The 26,270-nt window shown below is 48.2% G+C and overlaps 2 protein-coding genes across 2 annotated transcripts in view; both read right to left on the bottom strand.

Moving 5' to 3' along the window:
* The window catches only part of Sergef (secretion regulating guanine nucleotide exchange factor), a 197,903-nt gene extending 179,184 nt beyond the window's left edge, over nt 1–18,719 (bottom strand). Inside the window, exons 1-6 of the mRNA XM_021210718.1 lie at nt 18,631–18,719; nt 14,442–14,577; nt 12,536–12,691; nt 11,431–11,525; nt 5,875–5,935; nt 1,699–1,812 (exon numbers count right to left, since the gene is read on the bottom strand). Coding sequence (XP_021066377.1) covers nt 1,699–1,812; nt 5,875–5,935; nt 11,431–11,525; nt 12,536–12,691; nt 14,442–14,577; nt 18,631–18,690 — 622 coding nt within the window. The 5' untranslated portion in view covers nt 18,691–18,719. The remainder of the gene's footprint in view (nt 1–1,698; nt 1,813–5,874; nt 5,936–11,430; nt 11,526–12,535; nt 12,692–14,441; nt 14,578–18,630) is intronic.
* Nucleotides 18,720–22,411: 3,692 nt separating this feature from the next.
* Tph1 (tryptophan hydroxylase 1) overlaps nt 22,412–26,270 on the bottom strand; it is a 22,681-nt gene continuing 18,822 nt past the window's right edge. The window contains exon 11 of the mRNA XM_021210166.1: nt 22,412–25,433. Within this exon, the coding sequence (XP_021065825.1) occupies nt 25,259–25,433 (175 nt within the window). The 3' untranslated portion in view covers nt 22,412–25,258. The remainder of the gene's footprint in view (nt 25,434–26,270) is intronic.

A 26,270-nucleotide genomic window follows, 5' to 3' on the forward strand; every position in this document is an offset into this window, starting at 1 on the left:
CTACCCACAGGTACAGTGGCAGAGATGAGAGTCTATCTACCCACAGGTACAGTGGCAGGTCAGGCAGGGGCGACCAGTGCCTGAAGTAGGTCTGGGAAATGAGTCCTGTCACACACACATACACACACACACACACATACACATATATACACACACACATATATACACACACACATATAAACACACACACATATACGCACACACACATATATGCACACACACACATGCACACACATGCGCACACATACACGCACATACATGCACACACACATATACACACACATGCACACGCACACACGTGCATGCACATACACACGTATGCACGTATGCACACACGCACACACACATACAAGCAGAATAATCTGAATGCGTGTGTGCCTCCCGCATTCTTATCCATCCCTTCCCTGCACCCTTGAGTCTGCTGCTCCGAGCTGGGTTAGAGCAGTCGGAGCTCCTACATAGGACTTCCTACATCCAACCCTCAGCGCACTGGGTCCAAAAGTAAATTACAGAGAAGAGGAGACAGACACGGCACCACACACAAGGCCAGGAAGGCCTACAAAGAGAGTGGAGACCAGAGAGAGCCAAAGAAGACCTGAGGGCAGAAGAGAGAGAAGAGGAAAGAGCCCAGGGTAGCCCCTCTGACCAGCTAGCCAACAGCAGGCTAACAGCAGGCTCTGAGCAGAGGGCAAACTACCTACTGTGTTTTCATGTGGACACACCCCGTGCCTGGTCCCCTCATCCTCACTCATTCCCACCTCCCTCGTGGGAGAAGGAAGTGGGCAACAGAGGCACAGTGCACACTCTCTTTAGGGTGTGACTGCCTGCACAGAGAGGGCATTCCCGTCCCCTCAGCATACAGGAAACTCAGCACGGCTGACTCTGTGCAGTTGCCTTGTGAGCAACTTGCATCTGGGATTCAGAACTTGTACGCTCACAGTATTACTACATACTGCTTCCAAACTCCTAGGCCTTATCTTCCAAGCAGCTACGACCCAATCTAGAGCTTCCATCTTGGTCTCCACATACCTGCCTGGCATCTATCGCTCAATAGGTCTCAGGCTCTGGTGGCAAAACAGTGATTTTTTTTTTACTGGGGCCACAAAAATCACCAAAAGACTTGACATTCCAACCAACAGAGACAGTTAGAAAGGTCAAGAAATACCAAAAGCTCAGCAGTTAAAAGCACTGGCTCCCTTCCAGAGGACCTAGAGTTGATTCTCAGCACCCACATGGCAGCTCACAACCATCTGTAACTCCAGAGGATGTAACTCCCTTCTCTAGCCTCCCTGGGCACCTGTCATGCAAATGGTACATGCAGGCAAAACATCCATATGAAATGAACTAAGTGTTTAGAAAAATACTTGAGGGGCTGGTGAGATGGCTCAGTGGTTAAGAGCACTGACTGCTCTTCCAAAGGTCCTGAGTTCAAATCCCAGCAACCACATGGTGGCTCACAACCATCTGTAATGAGACCTGATGCCCTCTTCTGGAGTGTCTGAAGACAGCGACAGTGTACTTACATAAAATAAATAAATAAATCTTTAAAAAGATAGGAAAAATACTTGAGAGAGAAATAGACAGACGGACAGACGGACAGACAGACAGACAGACTAAAACTCCACTTACCCACTTCCTGAAGCTCTACTTTCTCACAAAGAGTAAGCAAAGGTGATGAAGAAATAGGAGCTCGCTCACCTGTCACCCTGCTGGGTTCCTTTGCTGTCAAAAACAGGGGGAGATTCTGCCCAGGGCACAGGCGTCGACCAGAAGATGCCAAGCCAGTTCCCCACTGGAACACACTGCCAGTTGCTTCCCCGCAGAGCAGAAGGGAAAAGAGAAAATGTTTGTCAGCATTAGACCAGACTGCCATTTGACCCTCACGCTGTGGGAAATTCCCACCCATCTCAGCCAATGTGAGTCCTACCCAGGAGCTCGGCTGCTTCATGGGGCCCGTGACCAGCCACAGAGATTACCATCGAGCCAGTCACAAATCCAATCGCTGAGACTATCTAAGACCATGAGAGAAAATTCCAATATAGTAGTAAAACTTCCTCTAAAGGTCCCAGGCACTGTCCCACAGCCACACCTCTAGAGTGCTGCCAAGCTCGCAGCTAACCTGAAAGGAACCTTGAAGACCATGAATCCACACACTAGATGGGAAAACTGAGGCCCAGAAGAGAGGCTGAGATCCAGCCAAAGTCACATGGGGAATAAGTAGTAGAGAAAATACCGGTGTTCAGTCCACACTCAGGGTAGTGCCTTTCTACCCCACCAAGGCAAATTCAGATTCTCTATGGTCAAATACATGGCTATTTGTGAGGACAAGACAGTACGGCGGCTTATTTCCGTAGAATGGCCGCTTGAGTCTACAAATCCACATCCCGAACCCCACTGGAAGTGCACAGACAAAATCCTATGCAGATGTGCACACCATGCGCCACCAGCTAACACTAACATCAAGGCCTGCTCCTTTGGACCACCCCACAGCCAGCACTCCTAATGTAAAGAGACAAGCCAGCTTTATAAAGCAACAGTGGTGACCACTGAGAGCCATGCAGTCCAGCAGAGAGCTGCAATCAACCAAGGCCACATCCTCCTTGGTGGATAAGCTACGAGGGAAAAGGCTTTCCTGGCCATCTCAAAATGGCAGCTGTGAGGATTCTACATCAGGATCTGAATCAGGTCTGCATACAGCCACAGGTTGGTATGTCTGCAAACGTCTCCAATGATGGATTATTCCCTTCGAAAACTTTCCCAGACATTTACTTTTACTTTATGTGTGCGAGTGTTTCACCACATGTGTATCTGGTGCCTACAGAGGATGTCAGTTCCCCTGGAACCAGAGTTGAAGACAACTGGGAGCCACCACTTGGAGTCCTCTGCAAGAGCAACAGGCGTTCACCAATGAGTGGTCTTCCCAGCCCCTCTTTGAAACATTTTACTTTAAGATATGCACGGTGTAAAGATATGCACAGTCTGAAGACAGCTACAGTGTACTTATTTATAATAATAAATAAATCCTTGGGCCCGAGCAAGCAGGGACTGAGTGAGCGGGGCTGAGCGGGGCAGAGCGAGTGGGGTTGACCAGAGCAAGCAGGGTTGACCGGAGTGAGCAGAGGTCCTAAATTCAATTCCCAACAACCACATGAAGGCTGACAACCATCTGTACAGCTACAGTGACCTCATATACACAAATAAATAAATAAATAAATAAATCTTCAAAACAAAAGGTACCATCTTCACCACCGTCAGTGTGTAACCCAGTAGGACCCGCGCAGTCACCGTGGTGAGCAGCCATTATCCTTCCATCTTGCAACACTGAAGCTGAGCGTGCTCACCACTCCCCATCTCTGGTCCCTGGCCCTGGGGCTCCAGCTCTGCTGTCTTCAGTTCTGACTATGCATGTGGTTGGAATGCCAGCATTTGTCCTTTCTATGACTGGCGTAGGCCACTCAGCATCACATTCATCTATGGAAGAGCCTGACAGCAGATCTGTACCTTTTAAGGCCTGTATTGTTCCATGGGGGCGGGGGGAGTTAGCTACGCTGTGCACACCTGTGTGGGGGGAGTTAGACACGCTGTGCACACCCGTGTGCCACACTTTGCTTGCCCAGTCTCCTGTCAGTGCACACCTGAGGAGCTGTTTCTTCTGAAGAAGAAGAAGGAGGAGGAGGAGGAGGAGGAGGAGGAGGAGGCGACGGCTATGGTTAGGTAATAATAACACAGCCCTTCCACACTGAACCATCTGCCGTCTACATGCACAATTAAAAGATTGTGTAGTGCAGGGAACAGCCTCAAACAATGGTCTCCCCTCCCACCTTAACTAAAACAGGGTCTTTTGTTTGCTGGCTGCATACACAAGGCTCACTGGCCCTTGCTGTGATCTTCTGGGATTCTGCCCACCTCATCCGTAGGAGTGTGGGGATTAAAGACCCACGACTCTGTGTGACAGCCCTGCGTGCTATAGCAGAGGGATCTGAACTGGGCTCCTCACACACTAGTGCCGCAAGTGCGTGGCCCACTGAGCCCTCTCTCCAGCCCCACTGCCCTGCTATCAACGAGTAGTCACTGCCACACAGCTCAGCAGTCACACTTCCGGACACTTAACCCAGAGAAATGAAATTTACAGTCAGTTATGGATACACACAGCTAAGATAGATGCCCAAGGAAGGAAAACCAAGTCCAAAAGGTTACATAGTATACAGGGCATCTGAGAACATTCCCGAAGTGACATTACAGACATGGGGAACAGGAATGGCTGACAAGAGCTAAGGAGGAGCTGGAGCAGCAGGAAGTGAGTGTTGCCGTCCACCCCAGCAGGGGTGACCTCATGGTGCCTCTGCATCCTCACTGCATCAGCAGCAAATCCCTGCCAAGCTACTGCACTGTCAATTCCACACGCACGCACGCACGCACGCACGCACGCACAGTGTTACCACAGAGGGAAGCTGCGAGAAGAACTCGTGGGCATCTATTCTGTTTCTAACAACCTCATGTGGGTCTCTAATTCTCTCTAAGCACAAGTTTTCACTTTTTAAAAAAACTTGTATGTGTATGAATGTTTTGTCTGTCTGTTTGCTCTCTACATGCATGCCTGGTGCTCATGGAGGCCAGAAGACAGGGTCAGAGCTCCTGGTACTGAGTTACAGACCAGTATGAGCTGCTGCTGTGTGGATGCTGGGCGCCAAACCTGGATCCTCGGGAAGAGCGGCCGGTGCTCTTAACCATGAGGCATCTCGTGACCTCACTCTAAGAGGAGGTTTAAGCAGCAGTCTGCCACAGGACTCGACTGGCACAGCTTCACAGACCTCCCTCCCTCTCCTTTCTGCCCTTGCCACCCACCCCTGGACTCACACAGCATGGAGACTTGGCAGCCACCGGAGATGAACACAGATATGGCCCAAGAGAAGCAAGTGCAGAAATCAAAAGGGGAAGACCCCGAAGGGCGGGCGATGCTCCCCCACCCGTCCCTGAGTGTCTAATTCCTCCCCTTCCTAATTTCTCTCCTCTGAGTACAGCAAGCTTCTCTCTCTCCCTTTCTCTCCCAAGCACCTGTCCAAGCACACACACGTATGTATATATGTGCATGTAGACACAGGTAGAAGCCAGAGTTCAGCGTTGGTGGCGTTCCTCAAATGTCTTCAGTTTTTACTTGAGATAAGGAGTCTCCCTGGTCTGGAGCTTCATAGAGCAGGCTAAGCTAGCTGGCCAGCGAGCCCCAGGGATCTGCCTGTCTCCACTTCTCACCTTACCACCGCTGTTCGCAGATTTGAACTTAGATCCTCATGCCTTCGAGACAAGCATGTCCCCACCGTACCCTCTTTTTAAAAGGAACTCTCTATGTCCCAACTGTTTTCTAGACCCTAGGACCCTTCAAGCCAGGCCAGAGCCCTACTTACTCAGTGCCACCTGCCCACACCCCCATCCACGCCGCTGGTCCCCCTGCCCGCTCACGTACACAAGTCAGCTCACTTGAAGCTTTTCAACCAACAAGCGTTAGAATCCGTGGGAAGGTGGCACCGCTCACTGGTGGTCGGTCTCGAGCTCTCCCTGCCTCACTCACAAGCGCTCCCACAAACTCTGCATGGAGTTCATGAAGACTTGAACTCACGCTTTTACTCCTTGGCTGTGAGGAGTAAGTGGGAGAAGGAAATTATGACAATTCCACGTCTACAACAAAGAGAGCCAGGCAGCTCGCTCCCTGCCTCCCACTGGCTAAAGGCCCTCCAGGGACTTGTACTTCAGGCCCTCTGCTTTCAGTCGGAGCTATGGCAGGGCAGGACCCTTCCCAGTGTTCCCTACAAAGTCTCCCCCTGACGCTCCATTGCTCAGACGGGCTTACTTGGGAATAAAGGCTGAGTGAGTGATTACCTGTAGTGGCTAAGGCATGCCTCAGTCCGGCAGCGACACAAACAACCTTTTCTCTCAGGCACTGTCCAAAGAAAAGAACAGATTTAGTCTCAGAATCACTCGTCAACAAACTCTTCTGTAACTCATGGATGAACTCAATGCAGCTTGACGCACCCCCACCCAACATGCTCACATATAATGCTTTTATATTTATTGCTAGGTGAGAGATATGTGTGTGTGCTTATGTGTATGTTTGTGTATGTGCACACACAGGGATATGTGGGCATGTATGTGTATATGTATGTGTGTTGTGTATGTGTGTATATATGTAGTATATATGTATGTGCTTATGTGTGTGTATGCACAGGAATATGTGGGCATGTGTGTATGTATGTATGTCTTGTGTATATATGTGTGCATATATATGTGTTGTGTATCTGTGTATTTATATGTGCTGTGCATGTGTGTGCACAGGGACATGTGAGCGTGTGTGTGTGTGTGTGTGTGTGTGTGTGTATATGTCTTGTGTGTGTATGTGTGCATGCATGAGTGTGTATGTATGTGTTGCACACACATGAATATGTGGGTACACAGAGAGGCCAAAGAAGATAGTGGCTGTCTTCCATTATTGCTTGTCGTCTTGTTACCCTGAAGTAGGATCTCTCACTGAACTGGAAGTTCACTGTTTCAGCTAGCTCAGTGGCCACCGAGCTCCCTTCGTGCTGGGCTGACAGGCATACACAGACATACCTGGATTTTTTAAAAATTATTTTATTTTCTGTGTATGACTGTTCTTGCTGCATGTACGTATGTGCACCACACGCATGCCTGGTGCCTGTGATAGTCGGCAGAGGATATCAGATCCCATGGAGCTAGAGTTACAAATAGTCATGAGCTACCATGTGGGGACTGGAACCTGAACCCAGGTCTTCAGCAACAGCAACAAGGGGGTTGCACACGCCCCGCAGTTAATAGCTGAGGCATCCCTCGAGCTCCTGAGGCTTGAGGTTTTTTGCATGGGTTCTAGAGATCAAATCCAAGCCCTTGTGCTTGTACGACGACGAGCGCTCTTGCCACCAAGCCATCCCCCAGCCCTGTAAAGAACTTTTTAAAAAATAGCTTATCATAGCACCACATTGTACTATCTCTCAAGGGTATCAAGGCGAGGATCTCCAAAGTCATCTAGTCCAATAGTTAGTAAACATTTCCTTTAAACAGTCAAATACCATATGGTTCCTGCCACCCAGCTCAGCTCTGTAACATCAAACAGCTATGTATGAGAAAGCATGGCTGTGCTCCAGTAAGACTTAAATAGCAAGGGCTCTACCCTTCCCTTCTGACCCTGTCCAGTCCCTACCAAGGTTAGAAGCCCTTCCTGAAGTGCTCATTCAGCCCCCGCCCGGTACCTGAGTCACACAGGACTCACCATGCCCCAGGCACCTCTCCATCCTTACAAACCTCCATGTATCTCTAGGTGGAGCCAACCCCAGCTGCCTTTAGCTTCTGACAAAGCTTTCCAAATATTTGAAGACAGTTGTCATGTCCTCTCTAATACATCTTGCAGCAGTTTTAAAAATAGGTCCTCATATTCTTTGATACTACTCCCTTCAAGTCGCAGAGCGTGATTCCCCTCCCCTGTGTGGGCTGGACTTAGTGACACACTTCTAATGGAAAGAATAAAGGAGCAGAGTGAGTCAGAGAGGGTGACAAAAGGCACCGAGCGAGGCCTCCTCTTAAGAAAGCCAGCTGCCAGGTCTGAATAGTCACACAGAGAGACCTGTATAGCAGGGAACTGTGACTCTCACCAGAAGCAATGGGTCTGGGTCCCGGTCCAGCCCATGGAGGCTGTGCACAGACCTGGCTCATTGTGTCTTCACTGTGAAAGCCCAGCTCAGAGGTCCCAGTCCCGACCGTCAGAAGTGACGGGGTGGATGCTGCCTGTCACACCGCAATGGGTAACTAATGAACTCTAGACAGGCATCCGGGTGCAGCAGCTGTCCCTGAGCTACCCGCCTCGGCATGTGTCCTGGATTCCTCCTTCCCCTATGTCCTCAGCTACCCCAGGCTTGCCCCAAACTCACTATGTAGCCAAGGATAAACTTGAACTTCTGATCCTACTGCCTCACCTCCCAAGTGCTAGGATTAAACACATGCATGACCATGTCCAGTTTATGCTAGGGACTACACCAAGGGCTTCCCAGATGCTGAGCAACACTCCTGGCCCTTAGTCTCTCTCTTTTCAAGGAACAGTGTAAAGGCAGAGAGTGAGTCTTATTGACCATTATGCCCAGGGCCTGTGCACCAATGCACAAGAGAATCCATCACACGTGACGTAGTCGGACCAACATAAAGACGACAACTCTGGCCTCCCTTCTAGAGACTATACTTCTGACAGTGGAATCCCCAGTCACCTGAGCCTTGAGCAGAATAAAATCTAACTGCTACTACAGTTTGTGTAGATGATTCATTAAATCTTCTTGCCTGCTTTCCTTTATTGTTTCTAGAAGTAATCAGTGGGTCGGGCCCATCTCCATGTGTTCTCATCATATGTGCTATTCCACTGCCCCTGGGTCCCCACTCCACGCCCACACTTCCACCTGTTCCTCCTATCTCAGCCTGAGCACTTGCTGGCAGATCCCAGACCCTCTCTCCTATGCCCCGGTGCACGTGCCCACGCTATTCCTTTGGCCTAGAATGTTCTTCTTTGGCACCTGTTCTGCATCCTGCTTTCCCAGGGAAACCTCAACTCACGTCTAAGAGTGAGCTAAGCTTCTTGTTAGGCAGGAGCCCTGTCCTTCCATGGGACTATACAAGCATCTATGATTCTATCCTGACAATAACACTGCATGTATTTATCATGTGTCACTAAACTGTAAATTATAAATCTCTCAGGTGGTAAGACGGGTCTTAACCCCAGTGCCCACATGTGGCGGCTGCCATTCACAAACGAAGTCCCTCTCTTCTCGCTTCCATTGCTATAGGGTAGACAGCTTGTCAAAGGGTTCTGTTACTATGTCATCCAGCATATTTTAACCATTGTTCCTTCTTGTCTTCTTTAATTATATCAACTATAATTAAGCTAAATTAATTATAACATATGTAGGTTCTTACAAGGCCACCTATTTGCACCTGGGAGTTACAATGGGGACCCAGAGCTCTGTAGAACCAGACTTGTGCACAGGCTTTGGGAACCATTACCCCCAAATAACAGGCTACAGGGCGGCAACTGAACTCCACGAGACGACGGAAACAGACTCAAACTCTCCAATGAAAATGCATCTTCTGCCCCTCAGAGTAGGAATTAGTTGGCAGCGGGGGGGGGGGGGAGGTACCTCACTGAGGCAGTGAAACTCACTCTGAGTTCAGTGTATTCCTGAAACGATTCCTACTCGAATCAGGACCACTTACAACACTATGCAGTTCAGTGTATTCCCGGAACGATTCCTACTCGCATCAGGACCACTTACAACGTTATGTTTTCCCCCCACCCCGACTTGATAAAAACTAGAGTCATATGGGAAAATGGAACCATGATTGAGAAAATGCCTCCACAGGACTTGGCCTGTAGGCAAGTCAGTGGGACATTTCCTTGGTTAGCAACTGATATGGGAGAGCCCAGGCCACTGTGAGAGGTGCCACTCCTGGGCCATGGGTCCTGGGAGGTGAAAGAAAGGCATCAGAACATGAAGCTGAAACCGAGCCGGTAAGCAGTGTTTCTCCACAGCTCTGCTCCAGTCCTTGCCGTCAGGTTCCTGTCTTAAGTTTTAACCTTGACCTCCCTCAGTATGAGTGCGACCTGGGAGCTGTAAGTTGAAGTAAACCCTCGCCTCCCTAAGTTGTTTGTAATTATGATGTTAGCCACAGCAATAGAAAGCAAAGTCAGACACACATAAATTTCATAAACCTGTCATGTGGGATGTCATGAAAAGAGCTCTAAACAACACCAAAAGTCCTCTCTCCCCCTCCTCTCTACCACAGTCAGCGCTACCTGCGGATACTGAATACCTGCATGTGATTAGAGTCGAAGCAACCCCGTAAATCACGCACAGAGTTCAGAGTCTCAGTACAAAATAACAAGTGGGAAATACCTTACTCATAGATGTTTCATTTGCGTTTATATTAAACAACAACAGCTTGGACAGATTAAATTAGTTTTAAAGTTTCTAAGGCAAGGTGGGGTATGGTTATGCATCTGCTACCATCATGGGAGGTGGAGGCAGGGAAATTAGGAGCACAAGTCCAGTCTTAGCTACATAACATGTGTGAGGGCAGTCAGTCTACATGAGACTCTGTATGTAAAAAAAAAAAAAAAAAAAAAAAAAAGACTCCAGGGACTAGAAAGGAGCTCAGTAGTTAAAAGCACTGGCTGCTCTTCCAGAGGACCTGGGTTCTGTTCTCAGCACCCACATGGGGGCTTACAACTGCCTATAACTCCAGATCCAACCTCCAATGTCTTCTTCTGGCCTCCATAGTACATACACACAGGCAAAACATCCACATACATAAAATAAAAATAAGTAAATCTTTTTTTAAATACTGAGTTGAAAATAGTGCAAGAAGTCACGCAAAGGCCGCATGTTGTACAACTGTATTTCTATGAAATGGCTAGAACACATAAATGCACAGAGCAGGTGGACAAGTGGCCCCCAGGGACCGGGGTAGGGGAACACAGGAAGCCACCGCTACTGAGTGGACTTCCTTTTGGCCACGATGTAAATGTTGTACACTTAGATGATGACAGTGGTGGCTACCTCTGGGAACGTACTGAAAAACACTGAAGTATGCATTTCAAAGAAGCAAATGCAACAGTATCTGAGCCATATCTCAATAAAGTTATTATTTTAAAAATTAATTTTGGCTGTTCACTTATTTTTAAGTGGGGCTTTTATAAAATTTTCGATCATATGACATTTCTGCAGGTCCTTCCTGGACTACCATTTGTAGAATCTACTGTCTTTTTTTTTCTAATCTGTGTGTTTGTGTGTATGTGTGTGTGTGTGTGTGTGTATGTGTGAGAGAGAGAGAGAGAGAGAGAGAGAGAGAGAGAGAGAGAGAGGGGTGTCTAAGTATGTAGGTCTGTAAATGTTGGCGTCCACCATCACATGCATGTGGAGATCAGAGGACCCGGTCTCTCCTTCCCACTTTGTTTTGGTCAACCAAGCTCTCCGTTTGGTTGCCCCAGCTGTAAATGGATTCTGGAGACCCAAACCAAAGCCTTCTCGATTGCATAGCAAGTGCTTTAACCCTTAAGCCATCTCCCCCAGACCCTAAACTTAGTGTCTTGAGGCAAATGGCATCTATTTGGACCTGTCTGTAGCACAACTCCCATTACTAACAATGCACATATAAAGTGCATCTCTACTGCCCTCATTTATAGCTCTTCTAATGTGCATGAAGAACAGATTTTCCACCCAGCAGTGATCCCCTCAAACTGATTTTTAACCAAAGAACTTATTTTCAACTCAGGTTCTACAACTCCATGGGTCTTCAAGGACCCGCCACCACCCAGTCTTTCATTAAAGGTATGGATAAACGGAGCAGCCCAGAAACAGCAAGCTAAAGCGGAGATGTCCTCACCTCGATAACCTGGGGAACCACGCATTTGCGAGGGCCGTGAGGCACACCTAACTGGCCAAAGGCATTGGATCCACAGGACAGAACTTGACCTTTTTCTGCAAAACACAAGCATTCAGATTACAAATCTAAGACGTGACCTGTCTGTGACTAATGGGGAACCAGCAGAGGAAGCAGCAGCGTTCCTGCGCCCAAAGCCTTCCGGCCGCTTCCTTTCTTTCTTTCCTCCAGGCTGAACGTTCCGAAGACTTTCTGCCACACTGTGTCCTTAATGGGAGAACACTCATGCACAGCACTGAGCCCAGGGCCTACTACTGGCGTGAAGGAATGGCAGAGAAAACCTACTCCCCACTTCACATTTCCGCCCCACTTCCCAGGCTCCCATGGGACAAACTTTGTGTACCGTGATATCCTGGGCCTCCCTCCTTTCTGCCCTTCCCCATTCAATCACCACAGAGTCTGGGGAAAGAGACATGACACATGTGGCCTAGCACAGTACAGGTTTCCCCTGTGAGACAGACACCATCCCTGAGCTGGTGGTCCTGGTTTCTAGAAGGAAGCAGGTTAAGTAAGGCAGTAAGCAGCACCCTTCCATGGCCTCTGCTGTGCCCCTGCCTCCAGGTTCCTGCCCTGCTTGAGTTCCTGTCTGAGTTCCCTCAGTGATGAACAGTGCTGTGGAAGCAGAGGCCAAACAAACCCTTTCCTCCCCAAGTTGCTTTAGGTCATGGCGTTTCATCGCCGCAATAGAGACCCTAACTTGGACACCTAGCACACTACCCACAACTCTCAATGGCACCCCTGACCACCTAGACCAGGCACACAGTTCTCATGAACTTTTGGGACTAAAAATGACCATTTCAAAAGATCTAGTCCATCCCCAGGCTCTGACAAATGTATTTCAGTCTGATTTCTTTTATAGTTAAAATTCTTGTAACAGGCACCCTGAAATTTCCCTACATGGCTATAGAGAACACTTGTGGTTTAAGGGTGGGGGTGTTTGATTTATCTTTTAAAAGCATAGGGGCTTTTATTTAATCAGGGCCCCCCCCCCCCCACTGTCTTGCTATCACCCAGAGCCTTGGAGATATTTACCCAAGGGTGAACTTACCTGTAAGCATGATGGTGAAGTCCCAGCCACAGGCCACCTGTCGGATGGGACAGCCGAGGAGAGGCCTGCAGATGGTAAAACGCAGAACTTCCTCTGTGTGACCAAGCCCCAACTGCCCATCTTTATTCAGGCCACAAACAAAAAGACCTCCTCCATCTGCAAAACAGAAAGCTCCCTGTCAGCGCACACAGGGAGAGTCACAACTGCCAAAGTAAAAAAGAGTCACCGTGAGTCACTTGGAGCCACAGACAGAAGGCTTCTTGCCCGTGTTAATGTTATTAACTGGTGCGTGCCAATACGTTCTGGAACCAAAGACATCAAGCCAAGGGCCTCAAATCTAATGTATAAATGGAAACTCTCAGCTTTGTAATAAATGCCAATCAACAAATGGGGCAACACCAACTCAACACTCAGATTGCCAGGAGCCGTCCCAAGAGCTGAACATGCTAGCCTGTACTGGATAGCTTTGTGTCAACTTGACACAGGCTGGAGTTATCACAGAGAAAGGAGCTTCAGTTGGGGAAATGCCTCCATGAGAGCCAGCTGTAAGGCATTTTCTCAATTAGTGATCAAGTGGGGAGGGTCCCTTGTGGGTGGGACCATCTCTGGGCTGGCAGTCTTGGTTCTATAAGAGAGTGGACTGAGCAAGCCAGTGGAGGCAAGCCAGTAAAGAACATCCCTCCATGGCCTCTGCATCAGCTCCTGCTTTCTGACCTGCTTGAGTTCCAGTCCTGCATCCTTTGGTGATCAACAGCAGTATGGAAATGTAAGCCGAATAAACCCTTTCCTCTCCAACTTGCTTCTTGGTCATGATGTTTGTGCAGGAATAGAAACCCTGACTAAGACAAAGCCCTTTCCACACATGTCTATGACCCATGATACTCTGAAAGACCCATAGAGAATGCTTAATTTTAAATTGTTTTAAGGTGATTTTAATGTAACAATAACTCATATATAACTTGGGTGTTGTTACTTTATATTGGTACAACTGTATAATTTTCATCACTTCTTTTCAAAGGGAGGAGTCCATGAAGACATGAATACCAAAGGCCTGTAAAAGCCCTAATACAGCCCTGAAAATGCCTTGAGTTCATCCACTGCTATTATGGCCACAAGACAGATGAAGAAAAAACTGAGTGTGCTGGTTAGCGTTCACTATCAAACTTCACACAACCTAGAATCGCCTGGAAGGAGTGTTAGCATGAAGAAAGCCAGCTAAGTACAAGCAGCAGGCGGGCAAGGATGCCTTTGCTTCTCTTTCTGCTCTGGACCATGCAGGTGATGCTCCAAGTTCCTGCCTTGACTCCCTGCAATAGCGCAAGGTTAGTAGGATATTCAGTCAAATAGAGCCCTTCTCCCCTCGGCTTTTGGTCAGGCATTTTATCGCTGCAGTAGAAGTCAAAGTAGAACCCTGTGGTCCAGGGAGCTAAGGAACCACAGAACGGGCATCCGAGCCCTGGGAGTTCAACACCACAGCTCCCGTTCTTAACCACCCTTCCCAATGCTGAAGCACATGCGGCACCCAGGCTCAGCACTCTCTGAACTAGGTACCACGACAGAAAATTAGGGACGAGGTAAGGTTCTTGATCGCAAGGGATATTTCACCTACTTGCAGAGGCTTCAAAGTGAAACTTAAACAGGTTGTAACATGCCCACCAATTTACCTTATAACCTGAAGCCTTAGTTGTATATGGGGAATAAAGAGAAAGATCTTTAAAGAACTCAGAAGTTCAAGCTCTGACAAGCTACAATCCCCTTAATGGTTATCTGGCTCTTTCACAAAAAAAAAAAAAAAAAAAAAATACTGCTCTCTGAGAAATATCAAAGACAAATGGATGGCAAGGTATCATCCAAGGGGAAAATATCTCAATACAAAAGTGAGTGGCTATCCATTTGTGAGAATTACCTGTGACAACTGCAGAATGCCCTCCTCCTCCTGTGACACTGTTGATAGACCCCACTTGACAGAAGTCACTCAGTTTCTGGGGCAGAAACACATCTTCCTTATGGCCAAGGCCAAGTTGCCCATAGCTGTTTGCACCCTAGGGATAAAATACAATGAGGATGAGAAGCCCCCTGCTGTCAGCATCCCTCTCCCCTGTCAGTCTCCCTACCCCGACACACCTCTCAGAACCTGTGACATTTCAATACCCATTCTCAGGAGGCTGTCTTGGGCAATCTGCCTTAAGAAGCCAGGCCCATCTGTGAGTGCCACAATTTCAGAGGAGTCCTTGACATTTACAATCTAGTTCCCTTTGTGTTGCTGTGAGGAGAGGGGACCAAAATTGATTTAGGGGAGGAATGGGTTGTTGCGGCTTACACTTCCAGGTCACAGTCCATCAGTGAGAGAAATCAAGGCAGGAACTCGAACAGAAGCCATGAAGAACACTACCTGTGACTCTCTCCAGTTCGCTCCACAAACTAGAGATGGTGCCACCCACAGTGGACTAGACCTTCCATAACAATCTATCAATCAAGATAATCTCTCATAGGCCAATATGATTGAGGCCTTCAACTGAGATTTCTCTTCCCAGGTGAGTCCACATTGGGTCACATGGACAATAAAAATCAATCAAGATTCAACTGCCTTTGGGAATCAGCCCACGGATCCCCTGTGATAAAAGCTAATGATCTAGGAAAGCTGGGGAAAGGAAAGATTAAGGGTGAGGATGGAGTGGGGGAAGTTAGCAGGAAACACTCTGGGCTTCACTTTGCCTCCCACCCCTCCCCCATGCTCACCAGGAAGCAGTGGCTTTTTTGTTTCCAGTCAGTCAGCTAAGGACCCAGCTTCCCTAAGCCTCATCATTTCATCTGTCCAGAGCAAAAGCTAGAGAGAGTGCGCTAAAGGGCCTTTTCAAGGACAGCACTGGACAATTCCCAGGTTCAGAGCCCCCTTGTGAACTTACACTATCAAGTCCATACACAGTACAGGTCTAGGCTACAGCAGAGTGATAAAGTGCTTGCCCAGCATGTTCAAGTTCCTAGGTTCAATTCCCAGCACTGGAAGGAAAAAAAAAAGTCTCTAATCTGAAATCCTTACAGCTAGGTAACAGGCCCAGAGAAGAATCCAGCAGGTGTCCGAGTACTATCAGAAAGACCCTGGAAAGACAGAGGCCATTAAGTGAGACAGTAACATCTCAGCCACAAAAGGTACAAACACAATAGTGAACGACACCTGAAAGAGCCTAAGCCCACTCAAAAGGAGAGTCGTCTCAATGCTTCAGAAATTCTTCTCTCTTCAAGTATCTACCCCCAAGCTGGTCCTTTTGGAGGTGAGAGGTAGAACCATTTAAATACCAGTGTTTTGAGGGCACATAAATAGGAACACTTGGTTTAAAACAACTACCAAAGTATGAATACAAAACACACACTGATGGAGACCATCCCACCTCTTGGGTGCTTCCAGCCACCCTGAGCTGCAGGACTCCAAGATGAAGAATGCGCTTTGTGGGGCGCACAGGCTAAGAGGGTCTTCTGAACAACAGAGTTCTAACAAGTGCACCTCTGCACACATGACAGCCACCTTTTATCCTCACAGCTAAGGCACATTCGCATCCATTGTACAGATGAGGAAACTGAGGCCTGGGGAGGCTCAAGTGATGATCCAGTCACACACTTGGATGAGTGAATTAGAAATCCATTTCTTTCATTAGCTCTTACTGTAGCCATAAGAGAACAGGTATGAATAGGGAGCCAGGCCAGAGGTTAAGTCACATGACTCTAGACCAGCAGTTCTCAAAATGTGGGTTGTGACCCCTTTGGCAACTCTCTACCTCCAAAAATATTACATTACAATTCATAACTGTAGCAAAATTACAGTTACGAGGTAGCAATAAAAATAATTTTATGGTTGGGGTTCACCAGGGTCACAGCATCAGGAAGGTTTAAGAATTGCCTATTGCTCACGCCCATTGCTTTGTCCCCCTTCTCCTCTTCTTTGTGTCATTCCTTGGCACTGCACAGTGCATTGCTGGCTTGACTGATCTACCTCCTCTCCTAGAAAGTCTCCACCATGATGGCAGGGACTTGGTCTTCCAGCTGCTCTCCTAACCCTGAAACTGTGCTGGTAGACTGTGGATGTCAGACACAAGTCTCTGCACCCTGGAATGCAACACTGTTTAAATGCACTGTCAAATAACACTGTCACATACAACACTGTTGCACAGAGAACCAGAGAGTATATGCTGGGGTTTCTGTCTTCTCTGGTTACCCCATTACCAGGCCTGCTGGCTGCTGAACACCTGAGAGAGAAGCTAGACTAGAGCAATCCCGGGTTCATGCTATGTATCAACTTCTGTGGTCCAATAAGGGCCCTAAACCCAGGATAAAGCTGGGAAAGGAAATTTTAATATATCCTATGACAACTGTGTATACCTTCCTTCTTTACAAAGGATCCAGACACAGCGCGTGCATACACACACACACACACACACACACACACACACAAAACCACTTGGGACAAGATGAATTGTGTTCCTACAAAACGGCTATGTCAAAGCCCTAGTCTCTGACATATCAGAATATGACTGTATTTGGAGACACACCTTTAAAAAGGTAATTAAAGTTAAATGACGAGACAGACCATAATCCAGTGTGTCTAGTCTCTTCCCAAGACACCAAGAATGCCCATGCACAAAGAAACAGCCACCTGAGGCCCCAGAGAAACAAAAAGTGCCCACACCTTAATCTTGAACTTGCAACTTCCAACACCGAGAAAATAAATATCTATTGTCTAAGAACCCAGCCTGTGGTGTTTTGTCATGGCAGCGGAGGCCAACTAATGCGTGCTCCCTGATTACGCAGCAGGAGGAATACCCCAGCAGGCCTCCAAACACACTAGGTTCAGCCCTGTTTCTGTCTGTCTGTCCATTCAAGGCCACAGCTGAAAACCTTTTCCTATCAGATGTTTCCCTCTGTCCAAAAAGGCAGCAGTCTCCAGGCTAGAAAATGACGGCAACACATTTAGTTACTAACACCCACCCCACTCCCTGGCCCCCCCAGCCCCTGCCAACCCTAGTTCAAGTGCGCTACTTCAAAGAGGTGAGCCAGACAGCCAGGCCAAGCCATGCTCTCCTTTCTGACAGGCTTACACTCAACAAGTGAAAGGTATATAGATAAATTCTAATTTTGGCAAAAACATAGCTGTCATGGCTTCCTCTATCACAAGAACTGGGAATAGCTATGTATTTCCCAAACATTAACAGATGGCTGTGCACATAGGTACTCATTCATTCGTTTCATTCGTCCATTCATTCATTCTTTAGTCAATAAATATTTCCCTGGGGTCTACAAGATGCAAGGCACCAAGAGAGACAATGTGAACACCACTGGCTCGGTACTCACTCTCAGAACACCTCCGCTGTAGTCAAGGAAACTGCCGTTAACAAATCATGCATTCCATTACAATTTTGGTATTTAATACTAAGAACAGCAACGCCCGACATATGCTCGCTGTCACGCATGTCCCCCACACTCGTGGGTATAAAGCCTCCTCTCCAATCACACGGAAGGATGACCATGGGTCTCTCAAAGTGCAGTGTCAAACCAGCCCAGCCCAGACTTCCACGCCCCCAAAAAGAGAAAAGATCCGGTCACAGCCGAGTAACAGCAAATACGCAGGGTCTGTGCCTCGCGCGGCCATACTCCACAGGCCTCACAGTCACAGGACGCTCCCCAGGGTGATGGCGCTGAAAAGGAGCCTTCCATCCTCCAAGCAAAAGGAAGGTTCGATGACACAGGTGGCCCCTGTGCTCTGGGACCGAGATCTCTCTGCCAAGCCTCCACGCTGTCTTTCTAGGCAGTCTGGCGGCCAAGCGCTTTTCCCAGAATGGATGCTCTGCTCTGGATGCAGGGTCCTCCCGAAGTGCTTCAGTCCCTCGGGTCCTCATCCCACAGCTAGCAGTAGGCCCCTCAGGCACCGCGGGGAGACCCTCCCTCCGCACCCTCTCCTCCTTGCGGCAACCCAGGGTCCTCCAATCCAGGACCCTAGCTCGGGCCACCGCCTCCCAGCTCCCCGCCACCCACGCAGACGCCGGGAGCTCTCGGGTCTCCTCGCCCCTTAGTCTCTGCCCTCGCCCGGGGGCGGAGCCACGTACCCAGGCGAAGAGCACGGCAGCGGCAGAGACAGCCTCCGAGGCGCAGGACTCCCGCGCCATGCACACGCTCCGCCGGCGCTTCCGGGAGGGCTGACGCGGGGCGGGGCCTCGGAGGCCAGGGGCGGGGCGAGCCCGGGAGCTGGGCGCGGTCAGCGGGACGGAGGCGGGGTAAAATTAGGGATTAGGAGGGGCCAGTGGGACTGGAGCAAGACGTAGCTGGGTATACTCAACCAAAGCACTGTCAGAAGGCACCTCGCGGCCGCCAGGGAACACACCCGGAGGAGCCTTACTACACCCACACTCGTAATTCTGCACCATGTTCAGTAACCCGGAAAGCTCGCCACCTGTCCCACGCTGCCCAGAGCAGATGACCTGACAGGGATGCCACAGCAAGGTGGGAAGGGACCTGAGCTGAAGATGGGAAGGGTCCAGTCCTGAGTCTTCACGAAGCTACCTTGGCCCACTTCGCTGTGCATTTGGGAACCCGAGCGTCTTGGGGAGCGGTGTTAGCCTTCCACAGCAGACACCCACTACTGGTGACACAGCTGGCTATTGTCTGATGTGCCCCTGCGTTCTCCCTACGCTCCGCAGCCCCGCACTATCTGCCCTAATTCTGATCACGGTCCTAGATAATTCTCATCCAAGACAGATTTTCATATAATATGGCTTTGTATCAACGTTGTCATGATGTTGGTGAGAGTTTAATAATACAGTGTACCAGTGCACACTGGGGGAAATGGAATTTGGAATCTGGACGGAGGACAAAAAGATCATGCCCCATTTAAGGGTGATGATCGTAACTCTGGAAAGTGTGTCAGGGAAGCTACTGTCTAGGTCTCACCTGTTCATGCTACTGACATGTTACTGGCTGCTGTGTCTTGTGAGGGAAGCTCCCCCCCCCCGGTCTTTTCTCCTCCAGACTGTGGTTTCTTGAAAAGATGAGTGGCGGAGCTTAGAAAGATACAGACAAGCCGGGCAAAGCCGCGCTTACTCCGGAAGCCGTGAGAGATTCCATGTGCCGTCCACCGGTTTGCTGTTGCCATTTTGATCACTTCTTTCAAGCCTGTTGTAATAGGAAGTCGCAACAGGGTACAATACAAAGGCGTCTTACCTGCAGTTCCCGAAGCAGTAAATATCAGTAACTTGCACAGTACAAGGTAAGGTGGATTTGTGCGGGTCTCGTGCATGCTCTCGTGCACAGTCTCTGTTTTCCAGACAAAATCCCAGCACGGAGGAGGAGAAGTGGGCACAAAGGCCCATCCCCGACGAAGAAGCTATTTGTAATTGATACTTCGTGGGAAAGAGAAAACCAGTTTTCTCCAGTGGAACGACTGGGCGTATCAATCACCCTTCTGGGTAGGTCTCATGCTCAGGAGTAGCTGATCAATGTAAAAGACTCCATGTTTCATGTGTGTTTTTGGTTGTCCTTGTTATGGTTTGGTGAATGTGATGGTTTATAGATGCTTAGCCCAGGGAGTGGCACTATTTGGAGGTGTGGCCTTGTTGGAGTAGGTGTGGTCTTGTTGGAGTAGGTATGTCACTGTGGGCTTTCAGACCCTCCTCCTAGCTTCCTGGAAGTCAGTTTTCCACTAGCAGTCTTCAGATGAAGATGGAGAACTCTCAGCTCCTCCTGCGCCATGCCTGCCTAGGTGCTGCCCTGATCCCACCTTGCTGATAATGGACTGAACCTCTGAACCTGTAAGCCAGCCCCAACTAAATGTTATCCTTACAAGAGTTGCCTTGGTCACGGTGCCTCTTCACAGCAGCAAAACCCTAACTAAGACAGCAAGTTTTGTCTTTTGGGGTTTTGTTTCAATTTTTCCTGTTGGCGGTGTTGAAAGAGAACATGTGTAAAGACCTGGGAGGACTTGGGGGAGGGGAAAGAGTATAATAAAAATATATTGTATAATTTTAATAATGTTTAAATATAATAAAAGTAAAATAAGGTAGGAGAAGCCAAACCAGAACTTGTTGTGCAGGTATCGAGAAATATGGATGGATCCCTGCCTAAAAGATGAGAGAGACTGAAAAGGATCCTCATAGGGTACTTACTTGATCACTGCTGTATCAGTGTGACAGTGTAATGTGAATCCCACCCATCTCAAGCCCAAAGAAAGATGGTGCAGGAGGACCAAGAAATCATTCAGACTGGAGTATTTCTCATGATGAGAAATATGATAGCTAGCCCCCAGACATGGCTGATAGCTGGTCAGAGCCAGAGACTATGGGAGTCCTGTCAAAGTCACCATAAGCAAATTGGCAGTCTTAGACACTGTTGGGGAGAATCTATAGGGATCAAATGACACCCATGGAACACTTGGCCACCAGATTCCCAGAGACTGATGGAGATGAAATCCATAGCCCAGGCAGAGGAAGACATCATTATCAAGAGAAGCTAGGGGATGGGATAGGTGATGGTGTGAGCCAACTCAAAGACCCACATCTGGGCCTGGGTGATAGCTGAGTTGGTCACCCTGCCAGCTCTCCCCCACCACCAGGATGAGCTCTCCAGCACTGCCCCAGCTAGCCCACACAATGCTGCAGTGGGCAACCTCTCCAGCTCTCAGACTCTCAGGGCCAGCTTACCCACACCCATGCCACCAAGCTCCAGCTCTACTGTGCTACCCAGTAGAGGTGCAGAGCCCACTTTTCCTAGTGCTGCAACTCATGAGAGTCAGGGGCAGCTCTCCCACTCTCCTGACCTCAAGGCCAGCTCTCCCAACTGATACGGGTGGCAAGGGGCAGGCAAGGACGTGAAGGGCATTACCCCCATGCCCATAGCCTATGAGTATCAGGGCCATGTTCTTCATGCTCATGCCCCTGGGGCCAGTTCACCCACACCCCTGCCACCAGGGTCAGCTCTACTGCGCTGCCTACCTGAGGTGCTAGGCCCATTCTCCTGAGTGCGGCAGCCAGTGAGGGTCAGGGCCAGCTCTCAGAAAAGACTTTTTAAGTATATTTTAAGTCACTGGAGAGCTTTCAAAGCAACAGGAACTCAAGGGGCTGTGACAAGAAGACAAGAGATTATACCAGGCACTCTTCCTTTCCTTGAAGCACTTGCTTATTAGCTGGCAAACGACTAAGAGGCAAAGAATGTGGGTTGAGAGCAGCAGTTAAGACACTGAGCATTGATTTTACAGTACTGGGGAGATTGAATTAGGGACAGAGGCAGAAGCCAAGTCCCCTGATGCACACTTAGGTGGGATCCCTAAAGGGCTACACATTGAGAGCAGAGGTGAATCAAAAGTAGACCAGCCTCACCAAGCTGGATCTGGCCTTCTCATTGGCTCCATCCCCCGTTGGACAAAGAAGATCTTCCCATGCCATAATAAATACACTGCCTGTTATACGAAACAGTCATTCTCTCAGGAGGGAGAGAGAATCATCCAGAAGCTCTGGAGGAATCCCAGTTAAAACAGCCATCATTAATGTTTCTTTTACATGTGGAAATTAAGATATCGGAGTTCAAAAGAGGTTACCAGACCCCTTGGAGCTGGAGTTAGAGGCAGATGTAGGCTACCAAATGTGGGTGCTGTGAATCATCAACTCAGGTCCTCTGCAGGAGAAGTGAGTACATTCCACTGATGGACCGTCTCCTCAGCCCCATGAATCTGCTTCTTACAGAGCCTTTTCGTGACATGATTCTCTCCAGTAACTCAGTGCAAGGGATGTAGTTCACGGTCAGGCGGGGAACACGAGAGGGAAACCTTCCCAAGAAGTAGTGATGGTGGCCGGGTATGCTCGGCTTTGTAGAGTTTTATAAACACACACTTTAAAGAAGTAGAGTGATGTATACTTTTTATTGTATATTTTGTGTTTTCTTTTTGTAAAATGGTTTAAAGTGGTATACAAAGTAATGGGTTCCATTGAGGTATATTAATACTTTGTCTAACCCCCAAGGCTGATCCTTTGTAACAACCATCACCACTGCTAGGGCCTCTGAACTAATAACATTGCGAACATAAAATTGAAACTGTTTTTAATGTGTGTTTGATTTTAAAAAATGGGGGGGAGGGGAGTGGGAAAAATGGCTCAGCAAATAAAGGGGCTTGAGGCCGAGTCTGACAACTGGAATTTGATTCCTGGGGCCCACACACATAAAATAAAAGTTTTAAATGTGCTTTAATAAAGTAAAAAAAAAAAAAAAACACTTCTTGAGATCATGAACGTTAAGTTTATTACCCAGTGGAGCAACAAACTCTTAAATTATAAGTGTATGCGGCACTGTAACGCGGGGAGTGAAACGGACCTCTGTTATCTTTTCATCCACTTCCTGGAAATGAACACACAATCTCGGTTATTTAGTGCTTTTGAGAAGTCCTGGCTTCCTTCTTTCTCTGGTTTGGAAGCCAACTTAAAAATGAGCAATAATCCTGTGCATTTTGCTGCATCTTGCTACTTATGTAATTCCAAATGCCAAAAACATGAGATTAAGGAACGAAGGCATTCTGACGATTAGCATTTGTGTTTTCTTCAAAAAGTCAAGCGCGCTGCTGCTGTCGAGGAATGGCTCTCTGGGAAAGCATTGCAAGCCTTGCTTTTGGTTTGAGTCTGGTCTGGTGTTTGAATAACTATTAAAAGATTCTTAGGTGTTTCGAAAACTCTGAGGCTCTTGGAACCCTGACTTGCCAAACATCCTAGAAGCAGAGCAGAGACAAAGTCAAGCCCGTCACTTATTATTTCTGTCCTGAAGTTACAAATGGTAAGGTTGTGGCCTTACTGTCTAAAGTGCTTTAGTCAGAGCACAACCATTTTAAAAGCCAATAAGAGATCCTTCAGCACACAGAGTCTTATGGAAATAATCAGAAACAGCAGACAACACTTTCTGTTTGCTGTCGGTAGGATTTCTTTATAATGCTTTCGCTGGTAATCAAGCAGGCTGTAAACTAGCTGGTCTGTACTTCAGGTGATTTCAGAACTAACATATCTACTTGCGGACGTATTCATGCTCACTAGCTGTTAAAGTGGGTATGTTTCTAAGGATCCAATATGGCTGGATTGCACTTCCTTGTAGAGCATGGGGTGAAGTGCAGCTTTCAATAGCTTCCTCTGAAACCTTAAAAGGTGTTTTTTTTTTTTTTTTAATCTAGTGTAAAAATGTATCTAGTGGGCTTGAAATGAAACCTGTTCAATGGTGTATGATTTTACTATTAATGTGAAAAGCAGAGGTAGAGTCTTCTAATTTTTATTGTATGTGTACGGATGTTTTGCTGCATGTATATCTGCGCACCACTTGCATGCCTGCCTGCTATCTATGGAGGCCAGAAAACATTGGATCCTCTGAAACCGGAGTCACAGATGGTTATGGGCCACAGTGTGGATGCTGGGAATCAAACCAGGGTCCTCTGGAAGAACAGCTAATACTCTTAACTGCTGAGCCCTCTCTCTTACCCTGGTAGTGAACTCTTAAACTGAACTGTAGGATCTTTCTGACTCTGTTTCTGACTCTCTCTCTCTCACCCACTTTGTGTGTGTGTGTGTGTGTGTGTGTGTGTGTGTGTGTGTGTGTGTGTGTCTTCCTCCCTTTCTCTTTCCCTCTCTCCCTTCTTCCTTCTCTAAAATCCTTCACTCTTTCTCTTTCCATCCTTTATGAAGTGCATAGCTTTATAAAGTTTGCCCTGCCACATTCTCCCATCATGTCTGGTTTCACCAGTGGCTTAAACCATGGGAACAACTTCTAATGAACCAAAGCATCCAAGAGAAACCTTTTCTCTGTATAAGCTGATTGTCCCTGACACTTTGTTACAGTAGTGAAAAGCTTATACAACTGTTTATGCCAACACCACTGCTTATGCTGATACCACATGGGCTCCAATCCTTACAGCCCTCCCTCACATAAGTATAGTCTCAGATACAACCTGCTCCTTGGCCTTTCTCCATTCCCATCCCCATTTCCTGCCCTCTGCCCCGCCCCCCCACACAAATACCTTCTCACTATGTCCTAGTGTGACACCTTGAAACAAAGTGCCAGGAAGCACTGGCTGAGCCTTGGTGATTTCTACGTCCCTGTCTGACACAGCATCTGACACAGCACTTGAAGCCAGCTTGCTCTTTACCAGCCGCGCTCTAGCGCAAAGCCATCTGCACTTCTGTTCCAGCGAGTCCCCTTGAAGTCTAGTGTGTGACTGTGCCTGGGCTGTCACACAGTCAGTGATAGGTAACAGATACATTCATCGTGGTGTCCAGAGTGGCCATCCGCTAATGATGGACTGGGGAAGACAGCGTCACAATGAGTTCAGCTCTGGCCAGTGTCAGACGACTCACCCATCAAAGATGGGCTTTCAGGAGAAAGGCCATGAATTTGAGAGAGAGGGGTCGGAGGGAAGAAAGGGAAGGGGGAGAATGATTCCATTACATTTTAATGAAATAAAATATTTTAAATGTGTGTCCTGGGCATCACGTGGCACATGAACTGTATTTCCCTCAGCAGGTGCCAGAAGACAAAGCAGAAGTAGAAGATAAGCAGTTCCAGGTATGCATTTACAGAGACAGTGAGTGACTGGATATGGAGAGACATTGCTAAGCTGGGAGCTGCTGTCCCTCCCCAAGCAGCTCTTCAGGGGGAGCAAGAACTGGCCCTGGCTCTAGACTGATGCTCAAAGGCTTTCTGGATTTGCACTGGAAACCATCACACACTGGGCCACCTGGTGACCCTAACGAGGGCATCGCTGACGACATCGAGGTCATACCGCAACTCATTCATGGCGCCAGTTATGCTCTTGGTGTCTCTGAGAACCTGAATGCTCTGTGTGTATGGGTTGTACTTCACTCCAAACGGGCGCTTCACAGTCTTGGCAAATTCTCTATTTAAGACAAGTAAGGGAGTGTTAATTTCTGTGATAGTGGGTGACAAAACTAAACACAGAAGACCTAGTCACACAGAGACACAGATACACAGACACAGACACACACAGACATACACACAGTCACACATACAGATACACACAGTCACACACAGACACACGCACACACAGACATACAGTTATACACATAAGCACACACTCAGTCACACACAAACACACAGACACACACACAAACACACACAGACACATACACAGTCACATACACAGTTACACACACAGACACACACAGTCACACACAGACAAACACACACACACGGTCACATGCAGACACATACACATAGTCGCAGACACACACACACACACACACACACACACACACCTGCTTTCTCTGTCAAGACAGCAGAGGTCCCAACAGCCTCTCCCACTGTAGCCTCAGTGAGAGAGCATGCATGAACTGTGTCTCCCTCTCCCCTTTCTCTCCCATCCCCCTTACCCTCTCTTCCTCTCCCTCTCCATTTCCTTCTTCTCCATCCTCCCAAACTGGGCATTAATCCCATGTCTTATGCCATGGAAGTGATCTATAACCCATCTCTTGACCTCTTGGTTTCACTAAGAACATCAAGCCCAGTCGCTCTGTCAGTAGATAGTGGCAATACTGAACCACATAGTAACAGACTCCTACTCCTACTCCTCGTCCATCTCCTTCTCCTCCTCCTCCTCTTCCTCCTCCTCTTCCTCCTTCTCCTCCTCCTCTTCCTCCTTCTCCTCCTCCTCTTCCTCTTTCTCCTCCTCCCCCTCTTCCTCCTCCTCCTTCTTGTCTTCCTCCTCCTCTTCCTC

Source organism: Mus pahari, chromosome 1 (assembly GCF_900095145.1).
Source record: "Mus pahari chromosome 1, PAHARI_EIJ_v1.1, whole genome shotgun sequence".
Lineage (NCBI taxonomy): Eukaryota > Metazoa > Chordata > Mammalia > Rodentia > Muridae > Mus > Mus pahari.